The 15,309-nt window shown below is 36.3% G+C and overlaps 1 protein-coding gene across 6 annotated transcripts in view; it reads left to right on the plus strand.

Moving 5' to 3' along the window:
• The window catches only part of HIPK3 (homeodomain interacting protein kinase 3), a 93,953-nt gene extending 79,507 nt beyond the window's left edge, over window positions 1–14,446 (plus strand). For 3 of the 6 annotated variants that reach the window (XM_047878259.1, XM_047878260.1, XM_047878261.1), the window contains exons 7-17: window positions 294–453; window positions 843–966; window positions 5,185–5,306; window positions 5,560–5,687; window positions 5,779–5,940; window positions 6,097–6,159; window positions 6,445–6,741; window positions 7,029–7,169; window positions 8,899–9,134; window positions 9,435–9,562; window positions 10,428–14,446. In XM_047878259.1, the coding sequence (XP_047734215.1) occupies window positions 294–453; window positions 843–966; window positions 5,185–5,306; window positions 5,560–5,687; window positions 5,779–5,940; window positions 6,097–6,159; window positions 6,445–6,741; window positions 7,029–7,169; window positions 8,899–9,134; window positions 9,435–9,562; window positions 10,428–10,904 (2,038 nt within the window). In that variant the 3' untranslated portion in view covers window positions 10,905–14,446. The remainder of the gene's footprint in view (window positions 1–293; window positions 454–842; window positions 967–5,184; window positions 5,307–5,559; window positions 5,688–5,778; window positions 5,941–6,096; window positions 6,160–6,444; window positions 6,742–7,028; window positions 7,170–8,898; window positions 9,135–9,434; window positions 9,563–10,427) is intronic. The other 3 variants (XM_047878262.1, XM_047878263.1, XM_047878264.1) reach the window with 3 other exon arrangements.
• The last annotated feature ends 863 nt before the right edge of the window (window positions 14,447–15,309 follow it).

The following is a 15,309-nucleotide window of genomic DNA, read 5'->3' on the forward strand; positions in this document are numbered from 1 at the left end:
ATTTTGGAAAAATTATTTAGAGCAAGGGTCATGAAATTATAGTTGTGCTAGTCAAAAAATGCTTACTGTTGCTTTGATGTCTTAGAAAATATTGCAGATATAAGATACATTTCCAGTAGCTTTAAAATTCAATCTTTTGTGGGTTTTTCTGGTAGAAATAGTATTGAAAATAAGCAGATTAAGTGCAAGTCAGATAATTTTTTCTTTTAGAAATAATTTATAAATTTTAAACTACCCTTAACATTTAAAATATTACAGTTACCTCCCCCCCCCCCCCCCGTTTTTTTTTGCAGTGTAAAGTCCTGTTTTCATATTATGGATATTTGTAAGTCCCACCCAAATTCATGTGACACAAATAATCACAATAAAACTTCACTTTTAAGACCAGTTGCTTCAGGCAGTACTGCTAACCTGACAGCAAATTTTACTAAAATTGGCACATTAAGAAATCAGGTAAGAACTTACAATATTTAACAATTTGTACTCCTTTTTTAATGATTGCTCATTTTGCTTTTGAAGTATATAGAAGTCTCATGTCAGCAATTAGAAGTCACAGTGCCGGGGAGGTTCTCGCTATGGTTATTCTGTAAAATCTCTACCATTTCGGGGCAATGATTAGAACATGTCTACCTAAACTCTTTTATTTCCTTTCACCTTTCACTCTCTTACTATCCCCTACCTACCTTTCTGTGCAGCAGCTCCATGAAAAGTAGAGTTGAGTAAAATCAGTTTCTGGGCCCATTTTTATCAGAGTTACGACTTTAAGAAGTGCATTCAAATTGTATTGGTAAAGCGTGCATGTAGACTACTCAGTACAATGCCGCCTGTGCTGATCCTTTCAGGCGTTAACCACGTCCGCTCACTCCGTTGGGCACCATGGAGTTCCTCTGCAGGCCGGAACTGCTCATTTCGGTTGTGGCGACGCTTTTCAGCAGACGCTGATTATCTGTCCCCCAGCTATTCAAGGTACTCCGATTTAAATTACACTTTGAATTTAGGCGTATGTTATTTTTAAACAAATGTAATTATATTTTAATAAAATATATTGCATAGTTTTTGCCACATTTGCCACATTGCTACATTTGAATTTAATTTAGGCTGGTCAGTAGCCTTTAGACCAGTGACACTTCTTTCGTGCCTGGAGCTCCACTGTAATCATCGCTGACAGAATGGGTCATCTGATAATTATATTTCCTGTAGAGTTGCATGATAAAATACCTTAGTAGAAATTAATGGGCTTGGAAAGCTATGGGTTGTCCTTTACTGGTTATCACAGCTCCAGATATTTAGGTAAGTACCTTTTATCTGTTATTACTAGACATTAAAGTAACTGAGAACTCAGTTCATTAAATTTTGGTCAAAAGAATTCTATCCAAGAATGTTACAGTCTTGTTCTTTATCCATACCTTAGGTTTTTAAAAGAGAGAGATTGTTTTTTTGCTCAGATTATGCTCCTTAGATAAAAAGCAGAATAAAACCTCAGGTGAGATGAGTGGCAGAATACCTTTGAAGAGGCCATAAATTCTCACACAGGGGAATTTGTTAGTGGTTCTTAGAGGGCAACAGCAGCAAATGTTACAGCTGGAATAACCCGAATAAAATGTGACTTTCTAGGTCCTTTCATAGCACTTTGTCCTTGCTAGGCATCTAGTTCTGTCTTAAAGCAAGAGGTTAATTACAAATGAGGCCCTAAATGATTCTTTGAAGCGTGATGGTAGGACTGTATAGCATCTGTGAAAGCAGTTGGTACTCAGTCAGGACACCTGGGCTAGAGTCCTGTTCTGTTTGCTGTCATTCTAGATGAGTCTGTTTAACCTGTTTCCAGCCTTAGTCAAAGGAAAAGCCTGAGTAGATACTGTCCTGGTCACTTCTAGCTCTAATATTTCTGGATTCTGAAGGTTAAATTTTTTATTTGATTCAAGGACTTAAACAATGTTTCTGAAGTTTTAATATCTCCTACAGTGCCTAATAAAGCACCAAGATATGTTTGTTGACTGGACTGACTGGTAATAAGAGCTGTGAAAACATCTCAACTCTTTAGCCATTTTTGTTCTACCAGGGGAACTTTATTTTCATCTTTTATGTATATTGGGTTTTCGTATAAGGTTTCATCGAGAGAAAGATTTGTAGCACTACGGATAAAAAACAACTACTTAGATGGTTGATTTTTAAGGTGAAATTGTGGACCAACATGGCCTATAAGTATCTGTGACAGTGACCCATGGCTGGGGATAGTAAAATACCCATATCATCATGTCAGTGCTCTTAAAGACACTGTTGTGTTTATTTCTTTGTTTTTCCTCGATTGTTAATTATAAAAATTTCTAACCTAAAGAAAAAGTCAAAGAATAATACGGTGCCTTCTACCCTAGATTCAACAAGTGTTAACGTTTTGCCATATTTGCCATCAGTCTATCTCAACATACATATACTACCATTTGATAGTAAGTGGTAGGTAGACATCTTCCTTCTAAATACTTGAGCATGGAAGATTGACGCTTTTTTGTTTTTTAATTAGTTGTCATGTAAGTGACATTTGTGTCACATTGTGTCTCCACAAATGCATTTTCACTTAGATGAGTTTTAGTCTATACTAACAAATAGATTTTTAAGTTCTAATAATTTTCCCCCATGTACCAAAATCATATTTCATCAAGATTTAGAATAGCAGCTTTTTTTTTTTTTTTTCAGAGCTTACCTTCTGTTTGTAGCAAAAATTTAGGAGGCTTGTGAGGCATATTTCTAAACACAGTTAAGGGTCATTTTTAAAACATTCAATGAGGTCCGATAAATCTTTTCTCTTTGTGCCTTATGATTGATGAAAGACTAGTGACCTTTCTACACATATGCTAACAGCTGTATGAGTGGTTCATAAGAAGGATAACAAAGAAAAGGAGACACTCTCAGACTCATAAACCCTTTAAATGTCAAGCACAATATTTTTGAATTAGAATTACCAGTAAGACAGAGCAAAATAACTTGTTAGCTTATGTAACAGGTGCAGTTGTAGCAGGACAGGCAGGCTCTATAAATATGTTGTTTCATTGTTTTTTTGTCTTAGTGTAGTGTCTGCTTAGCAATGAAAGCTTCCTTGTCTAATCCACTTTAGTATCTCTGTAGAAAATCCCAGTATTGGTCTTTTTACCACTTTCCCTCATAATGTGCCACCAATCCATTTTGAAGAAACATTTTAAATGGTTATTGGGCAGCTGTTGGGTAGTAGTTCTGGCACCATTATAGTTTGTATTTTTAAATAGATTTCATGTCTTTTCTACTTCACTTTACATTTTTTGCTTTGAGGCTGTGGTGTCTAGGTTCATCATGCATTTCATATATTCTCCATGTTATAGATATAATATGTAGGTATAGATATAGAAGTACTATATCCATAATATTATTACCTTTTTCAAGTTAACAAAGACTTAGCCAAGCTTCTGTTTAACAAATTTGAGTATATATTCGACAAGCATTTAACATTATTTGGCAATCTGAAAAACTAGTTTTTCATCCCCTTTGGATGAAAACTGCTATTTTAGAATGAAATGCATTCTAACAAAATTCTCCTGTTGTACTAGAACAATCGTGTAAACTTTCGTGCCTTGCTGTGCAGATATGAAAGCAAATCTAATCAAGCAAAGATAAAATTTTAGCTAGCCTAAGAACTGTGTAGAAAATTGGGATCTTAATCACTGTTGAATTTGATAAAAATAAGTTAGACCTCATGAGAAGAGAAGATAATAGAATTCTTCTCATCATAAGGCATTAATTATGAGGAGAATTTAAGGGCAACATGACTTTTGTTGGGATTTGAGAATTCGCTCTGTCCTTTACCCCTTGTCAAAGTGAATTCTGCTTTTTTCTCTGATGAGACTGTCTTGCTGCCATACATCTACACTGCCTGGGTGCGCTTAGATTCCATTTCTTGGAGAATTTGCCGATCAAGACATGCTTTTTGGAAGGGCTAAGAAGGTCAGTTAAAAAAAAAAAATCTGTAGATCTTTGTTAAACTTCATCCCTACCTAGCCTTTTCAGTGGATTTCAGGAGATAGAACACCCTGGGAGGATGGTAAAAGCCTCTGTGAAGAAAAATAAGCACAACAAAATTAACAGGATTAACACTTACAGTGTATTTGCACAATAAAATTATGGGGTTATTTTTCAATAGTAAAAGAAAACAATTGTAGTATTTTTATCTTACCTAAGATGGCTGCTTTTTCCGCCAGCCTATACTGAAAGTAACTGCTGCAAGAGGCTGCAATTAATCAAGCACTGAATTTATTCTCGTAACTGAGCTTTCTGAGCTTGGGGGATGTCCCTAAAATCTTGTTAGTCAAAGTTCTCAGTTGGGGTGATACTGCTTCACTGTCTCAAAGTTTAATATAAGACAGTATCTATCTGCATGGTCCTTTTGCAATATATGACACAGAAACATTAACATTAACAGGATTAACGTGGCTGGTGATCTCGCTTTCTACTTGTCCTAGTGGGTAAGCAAAGTGGAAGATGTTTGTCCTGGAGTTCCAGCAGCTAGTAGTAGATGAAGCCATATGGGTCAAAGCTTAGCAGTATCATCGTATTAGGTCTGAAAGGTTATTTTTGCTTTTCCTTTGGACCTTGGAATGAGTGTGTCTTCCTTGAATTTTCTTGAATCGTGTAAACCATCATGGCCTTTGAAGTGTGAAGTTGTGATACATTCCCCCTTTGGTGCTAAAAGTGTGAGATCCTGTTACAGGTTTTAAAGAAGAAAATACTTGGCAGAGCTAAGTTTGTATCAAAAGATGAATGTTTACCTGCTAGAGGATCAGGATGTTGAGTTCGATTCACCTTTCCATGTCCTTTATCATAGTGGCAGAACTATTTGAAAAGGAAATAAAGCTATAATAAGCAAACTTTAAAAGGAATGGGAAGTTTCAAGAAAAGTAAATGATGCAACTTGGTGGTATGCATTTTAAAGCAGTAGGAGTAGCTTTATATCAGTTTCTGGAATGATGTACCACAACGTAGATAGAAAGTACCTCACTTTCCTAAAAGATGGTTTTGTTAGTGTTATGAATATTTTATGTAGGGGATGATTTTATAAACCTAATCAGAATTTTAGTAAGTCTTTGAATTTCAAAGAGTTTTGTAAGTTAAGAGAAATCGTTTTTGATTTGAGAACTGTTTTTTTTTCTTCCTATTTCACAGGTATTCCTGCAACGCATGGTAAACCCACGAGTTACTCAATAAGAGTAGATAATACAGTTCCACTTGTAACTCAGGCCCCAGCTGTACAGCCACTACAGATCCGACCAGGAGTTCTTTCTCAGGTCGGTAATAATTTATTATTTTTGCATGTGTGCTGTTCTCCTTATACTCAAGAAGGGCAGTGATCCGCTTGTAACATATCAGCCTGTGCTGTTGAGAAACGGAAAAGATGATCCGGATGGGAATTTGATCTTTTTTAGTTACTGGCTTTTACATAATTATTAATAACTGTTGCCTTAATATATTTTTGATTCTAAGATGTAGTAATGACCAATCACTTGTAACTTACTAGCTTTTCTTTTGTTCGTGGCACAGCAGACGTGGTCTGGTAGAACACAGCAGATGCTGGTACCTGCCTGGCAGCAGGTAACACCCATGGCTGCAGCTACTGCTGCGTTAACTTCTGAGGGTGTGGCTGGCTCACAGAGGCTTGGAGACTGGGGGTAAGTTAAAAACAAAAATACTTTTTGTGTGAAGTTTGTAAAATAGATCTGGCTACAGGAGGGATTCAATTTTTCTAAACTTTCTCCCTAGGAAAATGATTTCACACAGTAATCATTATAACTCAGTGATGCCACAACCTCTTCTAACCAATCAGATAACTTTATCGGCCCCGCAGCCAATTAGTGTGGGCATTGCACATGTTGTCTGGCCTCAGCCTGCCACTGTAAAGAAAAATAAACTGTGCCAGAACAGGTTGGTATTGATATTTTAACTTTCCTCTGCATTTTGAAAATTAATCTTTAAAGTAAATTTTGCATGTTCACTAAAGGGTCACTCTGTTTTATTCAAAATGACCTCTTTGATAGCTTTGTTACAAACACTAAGCCAGCTCCCTTCTCAATTTCTCAGAGGTATTTTGGTAAAACTAATGGAATGGGAGCCAGGAAGAGAGGAAATAAATGCTTTCAGTTGGTAAGATTGTCTTTATTGCCCTTTTGATTTATTATCTACATGTAATTTTAGACAATTTTAGACACTCAGATATCACATTTACCAAAAAATGACCATTTTAATGTATGTAAATGCAATCTACACTGGTATTTCTAGAGATAATACTTTGTATTTACAAAACAGTCTATATATGTTAGTATGTTATATACATGATCTTGAACATTGTTCATTTTAACAAGATATCCTAGAAAAATGTCATGTACATATTTTGATTATAGAAATGACACATTATTCCTTTGATTGCAGGAGTAATTCATTGCAGAATACGAATGTCCCACATTCAACATTTATTTCTCCAAAGATAGTAAATGGGAAAGACATTGAAGAAGTACGTTGTATAGAAACACAGGACAATCATAACTCAGAAGGAGAAGCAAGAGATTGTTGTGACACCTCTGTCAGGCAGGAGTCTGATTCATCGGTTTCTGACAAGCAGCGGCAAACCATCATCATTGCTGACTCCCCAAGTCCTGCAGTGAGTGTGATTACTATTAGCAGTGACACTGATGAGGAGGAGACATCGCAGAGACACTCACTCAGAGAGTAAGTGCCAAAAGCGGTTTGTGTTTATACTGCATCCTTAAGTAGCGGTGGCGCCCTCTGGTGTGGTGAAAAAGAAACTTTCTGGGACTTAACCCTTGTCTGTCACTGTCCTTGGGAGTGTACATCCTCAATAGTAACTAACATGATTATTGTAGCATTTCTCCCATATTCATAGCTTTAGATTTTAGTCATTGTAGGTCACATTTAACTGCTTTATATCCTTAATTCATGTAAATTTTGGCTACTTCTCATTTTTGACCCATGTCTTTCCCGTCCCTCTTTGCTAGATGTAAAGATAGTCTAGATTGTGAAGCTTGCCAGAGCACTTTGAATATCGATCGGATGTGTTCGCTAAGCAGTCCTGATAGTACTCTGAGCACCAGCTCCTCGGGGCAGTCCAGCCCATCCCCGTGCAAGAGACCGAACAGGTAAAGGAATTCAAGGGGGCGTATACCATAGATACTGGCACTGCCAAAAAGCCTGTGATTTCTTTTGTTGTTTATGTTAATACATACCTATTGATTTACCACAGTGGCTTCTTTCTTGGACGTAAGTTTTTAACCAGATCACTTGGGTTTTAAGTGATAATTTTCTTTTATTGTTGTAGAACACATCTAAATGAAAAACTGAGGTTCTAATAAGTGATTTTTTTAAATGTTTTTTTTTTTTATTATTTATTTTTGAGACAGAGAGAGACAAAGCATGAGCAGGGGAGGGGCAGAGAGAGAGGGAGACACAGAATCTGAAGCAGGCTCCAGGCTCTGAGCTGTCAGCACAGAGCCCGACGCGGGGCTCGAACTCACAGACTGTGAGATCATGACCTGGGCTGAAGTCGAACACTCAACTGACTGAGCCACCCAGGCTCCCCACTAACAAGTGATTTTTAAAGAATCATTTGTTTCTGAAAGGGCAGAAAGCCATGTCCTCAACTTCAGCTCCATAGGTGACAGTTACTACTTCAATTTGGAATAATAACATAGCAAAATAAACACTTTAGCATTTTAGCAAAGAGTAGCATTTTAGCAAAGTAAACAAGGAATTTTTTGTGTAATAAAGTAATAGCCCACTGTCAGTAGAGTATCCAGGAGGATTTTTTTTTTTTTCCTCATTGGTGATCAATCTGTGTGGCTTTATCCACATTTCCTTTCCTACTCTTTTTTTGGCCAGGGACATGTACTGCCACTAAAGTAGTGAGCTTCTCCTAGCCAGCGTGATGTACTAACACGTTAAGAGAGAAGCCATAAACATCTCTGTGAAATACATTTGATTTCAACTTTTAGAAATTCTTTTTTTTAGTGGAAACAAAATATGAAAAATCTTTAAGTCTTAATTTTATACATTTGTTTTCTCTTTTTTCCTTTGTCAGGAAATATGATAGTGTATACTTTAGAAGACGTAAAGACGTTTTAACACATCTTCTTATGGATTGCTTATAATATGGTTTGGCAGTTGATATATACATACATATCTGTAAATACATACATCCATATAAAAATTATATAAGTGTACAAATAACTATAAATATACATAAATATATATAAAAAGATGCTTCAAATTGCTAAGTATGAAATGAATGATTAAAATAGACCATAAATGCTGTAGGAATTCCAAAGGGAGAGAGATTGTCACGGCCCGATGGGGCCAGGAAGAGAAACATGGGACTCTGGCTAGGCCTTTGGAGAGGTGGGGAAGACCTCTCAGATATGTGGTTAAAAGGACCCAAATTACCACTAAAGGCATGAATCCTAACATTAGCATTTAATCTGAACTATCCAGGTCACATGAATATATGTTTTTACATTTCATTTAAATTATCCAGAACATTGCTTGTTTCGTAGTGTTTTGATGAGATTTCGTGGAGTTTATAAAGTGGAATTTTTTGAACTACTACTAAGAATCAAGTGGGAAGGGAAAGGAGAGAAAATAAAGTGCCCAAATGATGTACCTAAACAGGATAGAATTAGGGTTAACAGTCTGAGTAGAGAATTAATGTGAGAGTCTAGAAAATCTATGAAAAAAATAGTATTGGACAAGGAAGAAGTTGTAATTAGCTATGAAATAACTGAATAAGATTCTCAACTTCCTGGAGCCTGGATAGTATTTAACTTAAGATTTAATGTTGAAAAACATATTATTCATAAAAAGACTTTCTCGTAGTATGTCAGATGAAGAACAGGAAAGTGGTTGTGATACTGTGGATGGCTCTCCAACATCAGACTCTTCGGGACATGACAGTCCATTTGCAGAGAGGAACTTTGTGGAGGACGCTCGTCAGAACCCGGAACTGGTAACCTCTGCCAACACGGAAACCAAACCAGCTGTTTGTACTGTTGTGGTGCCACCGATGGGACTAGAGAATGGATTAAATGCTGATGAGCATATGGCAAACACAGGTAAACTGAATCTCCCCTTCTCCCCGAATATCCCTTTAAAAAGTCTTACTTTGGGAACGTCAGAGAACAACATTGCCAAAAAATCATCTCTGAATTTCCAACTTGATCCTGCCAAACCTGTTGTACAAAGGAAATCTTTCCTCATATCATTCAGTACTGGAAATCCTGAGACCACGTCTCTCTTTAATTTTAAGGTTGTCAGACCTTAAAATCACTACTGTGTAAAATACCTAAAGACCTTCCTCATTTTTATGTGAGCAGGAAAAAGCATCAACTGTTTAATATTTTGTTCATTGCCAGATTCTACCTGCCAGCCATTAGTAAAAGGACGATCAGCTCCTGGAAGATTAAACCAGCCTTCCACAGCAGGTAATCGCCAGCAGAAATTGACATCCGCATTCCAGCAACAGCATTTGAATTTCAGTCAGGTATGTTTGTGAATTTGTAAGAGTCTTTGGGATTCAAATTCAGCTGTTTTTCATTTGGAAGGAAAAAAGATTCTGAAACCGAATGCAGTCTTGAAAAATGTTTCCCTTTTCATCATCCCAAGTGACTAGGGAGTAATTGGCCTACTAATAGGGTATTGAACCAGATTATCCATAAGCCTGAATTTTTCAGAAAGATTAGGCTTTTAGATTCTCTTAAATAATTTTTTAGTGTGTTTGTTGTCTTAGACCTTTCAACTGAAAATGTGCACTGATGGATTGATGGCCGCATTTGTTGTGTTAGTCGTTGGGAATAGTGATGCCTTACTGAGTACTTTACATCTGTTCGGTACTGTGCTCAGCAGTAGTGTTTCATTTTGGGAAAGAACAGATAACAGGTATTGGAGTCAGACCTGCATTCAAATCCTGACTTTGCCAAATACTGCGTATATTACCTTGGCCAGGTCTCTTCAACAAATCTGGCCCACAGTTAATGGGCATAATAGCTATATTTGTAGGGTTGTTTTGAAATGAAATAATGTCTCATGTAAGGTGTTAGCCTTACATAAAATAAGTGCTCCACAGACGGTAGCTATTAGTAGCGATGCGGGGGGGGGGGGGGGGGGGGGGGATAGTGATACTAGTAGCAATATAATGTTATCATAATACATAGTAATAAATATTAAAGTGTTTAATATTAATGTGTATAACATTGATATTTTACTTTTCTCTATGCTTAGTAGAAGTGGAGATCTGAGGGATCCTCTATGGATTATCAGTTACAGACTATATTGTAATTTCCCTTTATTCCTTTCTTTTTAACTTACAGAATACGTACTCAGTATTTTTTGTCTGTGTTTTTGAATAGGTTCAGCACTTTGGATCTGGGCATCAGGAGTGGAATGGAAACTTCGGACATCGAAGACAGCAAGCTTATATCCCCACTAGCGTTACCAGTAATCCATTCACTCTTTCTCATGGAAGTCCCAATCACACAGCCGTGCATGCCCATCTGGCTGGAAATGCACATCTTGGAGGACAGCCTACTCTACTTCCATACCCATCATCAGCTACCCTCAGTAGTGCTGCACCGGTGGCCCACCTCTTAGCCTCTCCATGTACCTCAAGACCTATGTTACAGCATCCAACTTACAGTATCTCTCATCCCAGTGGCATAGTTCACCAAGTCCCAGTGGGCATAAATCCCCGCCTGTTACCATCCCCAACCATTCATCAGACTCAGTACAAACCAATCTTCCCACCACATTCTTACATTGCAGCATCACCTGCATATACTGGATTTCCATTGAGTCCAACAAAACTCAGCCAGTATCCATATATGTGAAAACTCCAAAAGAGTATATTGAGGAAGCTCAATGATATAAACATTTGATTAAAAATAAAAACATGGTATTTAATAAATATTAGCCATGGCACAAGAAAATTATTTTTGAATCATGTAGACTTGGGTGCAATTTAAACAACTTTGAGCTTTAAAAAAAAAAAAACAAAACTCACTTTTAATGTGTTTTGCACATTTGGTATAACTTGTCTTTGGTCATGTTATCTTCTTATGTAGTAACTCTAGACAGGTGACTTATGGGAGCAGAAGTCCAGTTTTGCTCCTGCTATTTTTTATAAAATTGCCTTCTAACTAGTGCAAGACACATCCACATTTGGGAAGCCATTCTGTGTACAGACTTAGAGCAACAGATGCACATATGTCAGAATTACAGCATACAAGTGAATTGTATTATCTGTGTCTTAGTGTATAAATGTTGGGTCACTTACCTAAGAAATTGAGCTATTGTTCTTTACATTTGCATGTGTCTTTGCATGGGCAAAATGTTGCCTAGACTTTGCTCTTAAATGTTGTTCTAATAATCTCAGCTGCATTGTAAACCGTTCCCACACATAGTGCCTTAAATATTTGAGGTTGTTGATGTTATTACCTATATATAAATGTTGAGGACTGCAGCACTTAAATTCAGATCTACTCCTTAGTTTCCTTTTGATAGAGTAATGTTCATTTTTGGTTTTGTGTGGTATGATTTCAGGTCGTAGCTGTTTTTTCCTTACTAAGAGGGCAGCATGTTTGCTATAGCTGAATTCTGCTGTCTGATTTTTCAGAATGATCTAGCTTCAAGAAAAGCAAGCAGTTAGTAGTGCTTAAGAAAAATTGATTCAGTATCTAATGGATAGTTGATATCTGTCACAACACAGCATTTTATATACTGTTAAGTGAAACTGCAATACAATCTAAGTTTATTTTGGGAGTGTTTGCTGTATAATTGGATTTAATGAAATGTTTAGAGGTGCAGTAGGCATGACTTTGAGTAGATAATGAAAGAAAATGCAAAATGCTTATTGATTCATGATGTGGTTTCATCTTAGCTTGGGCAAACCATGCAGTATTTAATAAATAGTAGCAGAATATTTACTATTGAAGCTTGAAAAGATGTGAGTTCTTTGTGTGCAATCTTTCATTTATGCATGTGAGAGGGTTTTTTGTTTTTGTTTTTTTTTTTAATATTTTTACATTGTAGTACTTGTTTTGCTTGTTGGTGGTGTTTGCTTATTTAATACATTCCGTCAGGGACAGAAATTACATGCTTTTTTTTTTTCCCCTAGGAAGTGTGTCTTGGGTTTTTCCCTTATTCTTTTCTTTTCTTTTCTTTTCTTTTCTTTTCTTTTCTTTTCTTTTCTTTTCTTTTTTCTTCTTTTTTGGTGGTGGTGGTGGTTATGTTTAAATGAAGTTGCTTTTACAGCACCAAAGACTTAATCATCCATTTCCTATATAAAAGGTAGCTACTTTTTTGCATAGACCTCAAGTATATTGTAGTATAGAGGTGGACTTTAAGGAAAGGTATTAAACAGGCTGTGTTTTAGCTTATGGGCAAGTAATAAATTGTATCATTTATCTTGAATGTATCATAGATAAGCTGCTATATAACGATTGCCACTTCAGATAGCTGTGAAATTAGGTGATTAACTAGTTGTTACTTAGCCTTCTAATTTCTGTATAAGTCTAATTACATGAAATAGAAGTTGGGGTTTTGATTTTTTACTTTGCTTTTCTGTTTGGAGTGTCATTGTAACTACTGTATTGTAAATGATGGAAAATAATTGCATATGTTATTTTGGGGTGTGTTATTTGCATCAGTATTTTATCTCTATTAATGTTTGTGCTCATCACTGCATATAAAAAACTTGGATGTATCAATGTAACTTAATTTTTTATTTTCATACTGGCATTGTAGACACTTGAGAAAGCTGTATCTTGCAGGCTTGACTTAACTTTTTTTCCTTAAAAATCTGGAATATAATCTTACAGCATTTACTGGAATAAACAGTACAAAGCATTTGAGTGTAAAAACTCTCCAAATGTTTTGGATTTACAGCATTTCTTTGATGAATGAATTGCATACCACTAGTACAGCTCTAATACAGCGTTGACAATAAGCTAATAATGGATAAACTTTTCTTTACTCCATTAACACAAGCAGTGTTTTATTTAATAATCATCAATGAAATAAATGTGCCTGAAATTGATTTTAAAAATCACAGTATTAGATCATAAAGTAAAAACCAGCAGTACATTTTTAGTCACACTGAAAATGAAGGACTTAATTTTCCCCACAAGTTTCAGTGTTTTTAGTAATCAATTCTATGCATTTTATATAAATAGAACTATATATACATATATATATTACACATAAAAAAGAGGAGTAGCCTAAGATTAATTTAAAAGATTATTTACAGATGGCAAATTTATGGAGTCACTATTTAAGTAAACTTGCTGCCCTCCACAGCTTATTAATTTTATTTATACGGTCCAGCAGGTCACTGGTATCTGCTCACTTCTTGGAACAGAATCCACACTGGCAGCGCATGGTTCAGAAACCCCGAGTGCAAAGGATCGATTTATGTTTGTACAGTAGGTACAAAACTGGCGCAGTTTTAGTTTCATTCAGGGCCACGTTTACTACCCTGAAATGTCGGATTTTCTATATTTCAGTTCCAAGACTCTGACAGTCTTGTTAAATAAACAGTAAATGTTTTCGTAATGTAATTGTAAGGTGTGGTAATGGCGTACCCCCAGTTACGTACTCTGCTCTTAACTGATTCTAATCATGGGTTTTTTAATGTGTGTAAGAATTAAAAATTTCAAAATCCTGCCAACGTCTAAATTCAACAAACTGACAAGAATTTGGATGTATACCCTCTTTAAAACCATTTGACAAGTTTTCTTTGGTTTTACTGCTTTCTTAAATAAAACACTGCATGACTTCCAAGTTGCATATTTGCATACTATTTTAACTTGCAAATTTATTATTATTTGTTTTTTTTTACCCAATACCCTGATAATTTAGTTTTCTTTTCCTTCAGGGTGTTTAAATATGTTACTGTAGTAGCAAAGCCTTTTCACTTTTTAAAATCTCTACTACTAATTTTAATCTTGGTTTGTGTTAAGTAAAAGTTAAATCATACACTGCAAGGTGTAGGAAGATTTGTTTTAATGAACCCAATGATACAGATTTGATTACTAAGTTTGAACTGTTAACTGTTTAACAATTTTAGACTTGTGGCTTTCTTTCTTTGGTTTTGTTTTTGCTTTTACTTCTATGCTACACTAGTTTGCCATGTAGCAATTGCACTGTGCAATATTACAATAAGGACTGGGAAAATTTTTATGGATGTAATGTCTATTACGGTTTGCGCTAGTATTTCTCTCTAGTTCTCAGTGATTTAAATGTGACCAAGCCTTCTGTACTTTGTCACAAAAAGCGGGTTTTCCAGGTGACTATTTTGGTGAGTGTCAAAATAAGAATTTATGGTGTATTACTGTCGATTCACTTTGAATTAAAATATATATATTGCAGCAAACAGCATGTTGACTTTTTGTCCACCCCAGTCCTGCTTTACGGGGGAGGGAAGGAAAAGGTTAGTGGTGCTCAGGATTTAACCTACATCATCGTATTTAATTCTCAGAACCACCGTGCGATAGGTACGATTGTCTTCACCATTACATAAATGAAGAAATAGGTTCAGAATATCTAGGGGAGTTGTCCAGGGCCCCACTGCTGAGTGGTGAAACTGATACATGAGCCAGGCTGTCTAACTGTAACCAATCTACTTTCTGCCAGTTCTTTTTAAACTGACGTCTGAGACAGTGTGCCAGAAGTACCGCACCGACAGTATAACCATGACCCATTTCCCTTTAATCTTATTTCTTTGAATATTTTCTGAGGGAAATATTTCTGTTTAATATGTGTGGGTGAGGGGCGCCTGGGTGGCTCAGTCGGTTGAGCGAATGACTTCGGCTCAGGTCACGATCTCGCGGTCCTTGAGTTTGAGCCCTGCGTCGGGCTCTGTGCTGACCGCTTGGAGCCTGGAGCCTGTTTCAGATTCTGTGTCTCCCTCTCTCTCTGACCCTCCCCCGTTCGTGCTCTGTCTCTCTCTGTCTCAAAAATAAATAAACGGTAAAAAAAAAAAAAATTAAAAATATGTGTGGGTGAAGAATAGGGAATTCACATGGATTTCTAAGATGTACAACATGAGACTTCAAAAGAATGTAGTTGTCGTAGGCCACTTTACATTATGTCCTCAAATACTGTCTTATACTGTAAGGATTAAATTTCGGGGGAGCATCAGTAGGAGAGGTTTGTGGGGAGCATTCTACCAGAGCACACTGAGAACTCATATTCTCAATCTTTCAACAAATCTTTAATTGACATATAACATAGATG

This window comes from Prionailurus viverrinus, chromosome D1 (assembly GCF_022837055.1).
Source record: "Prionailurus viverrinus isolate Anna chromosome D1, UM_Priviv_1.0, whole genome shotgun sequence".
NCBI lineage: Eukaryota > Metazoa > Chordata > Mammalia > Carnivora > Felidae > Prionailurus > Prionailurus viverrinus.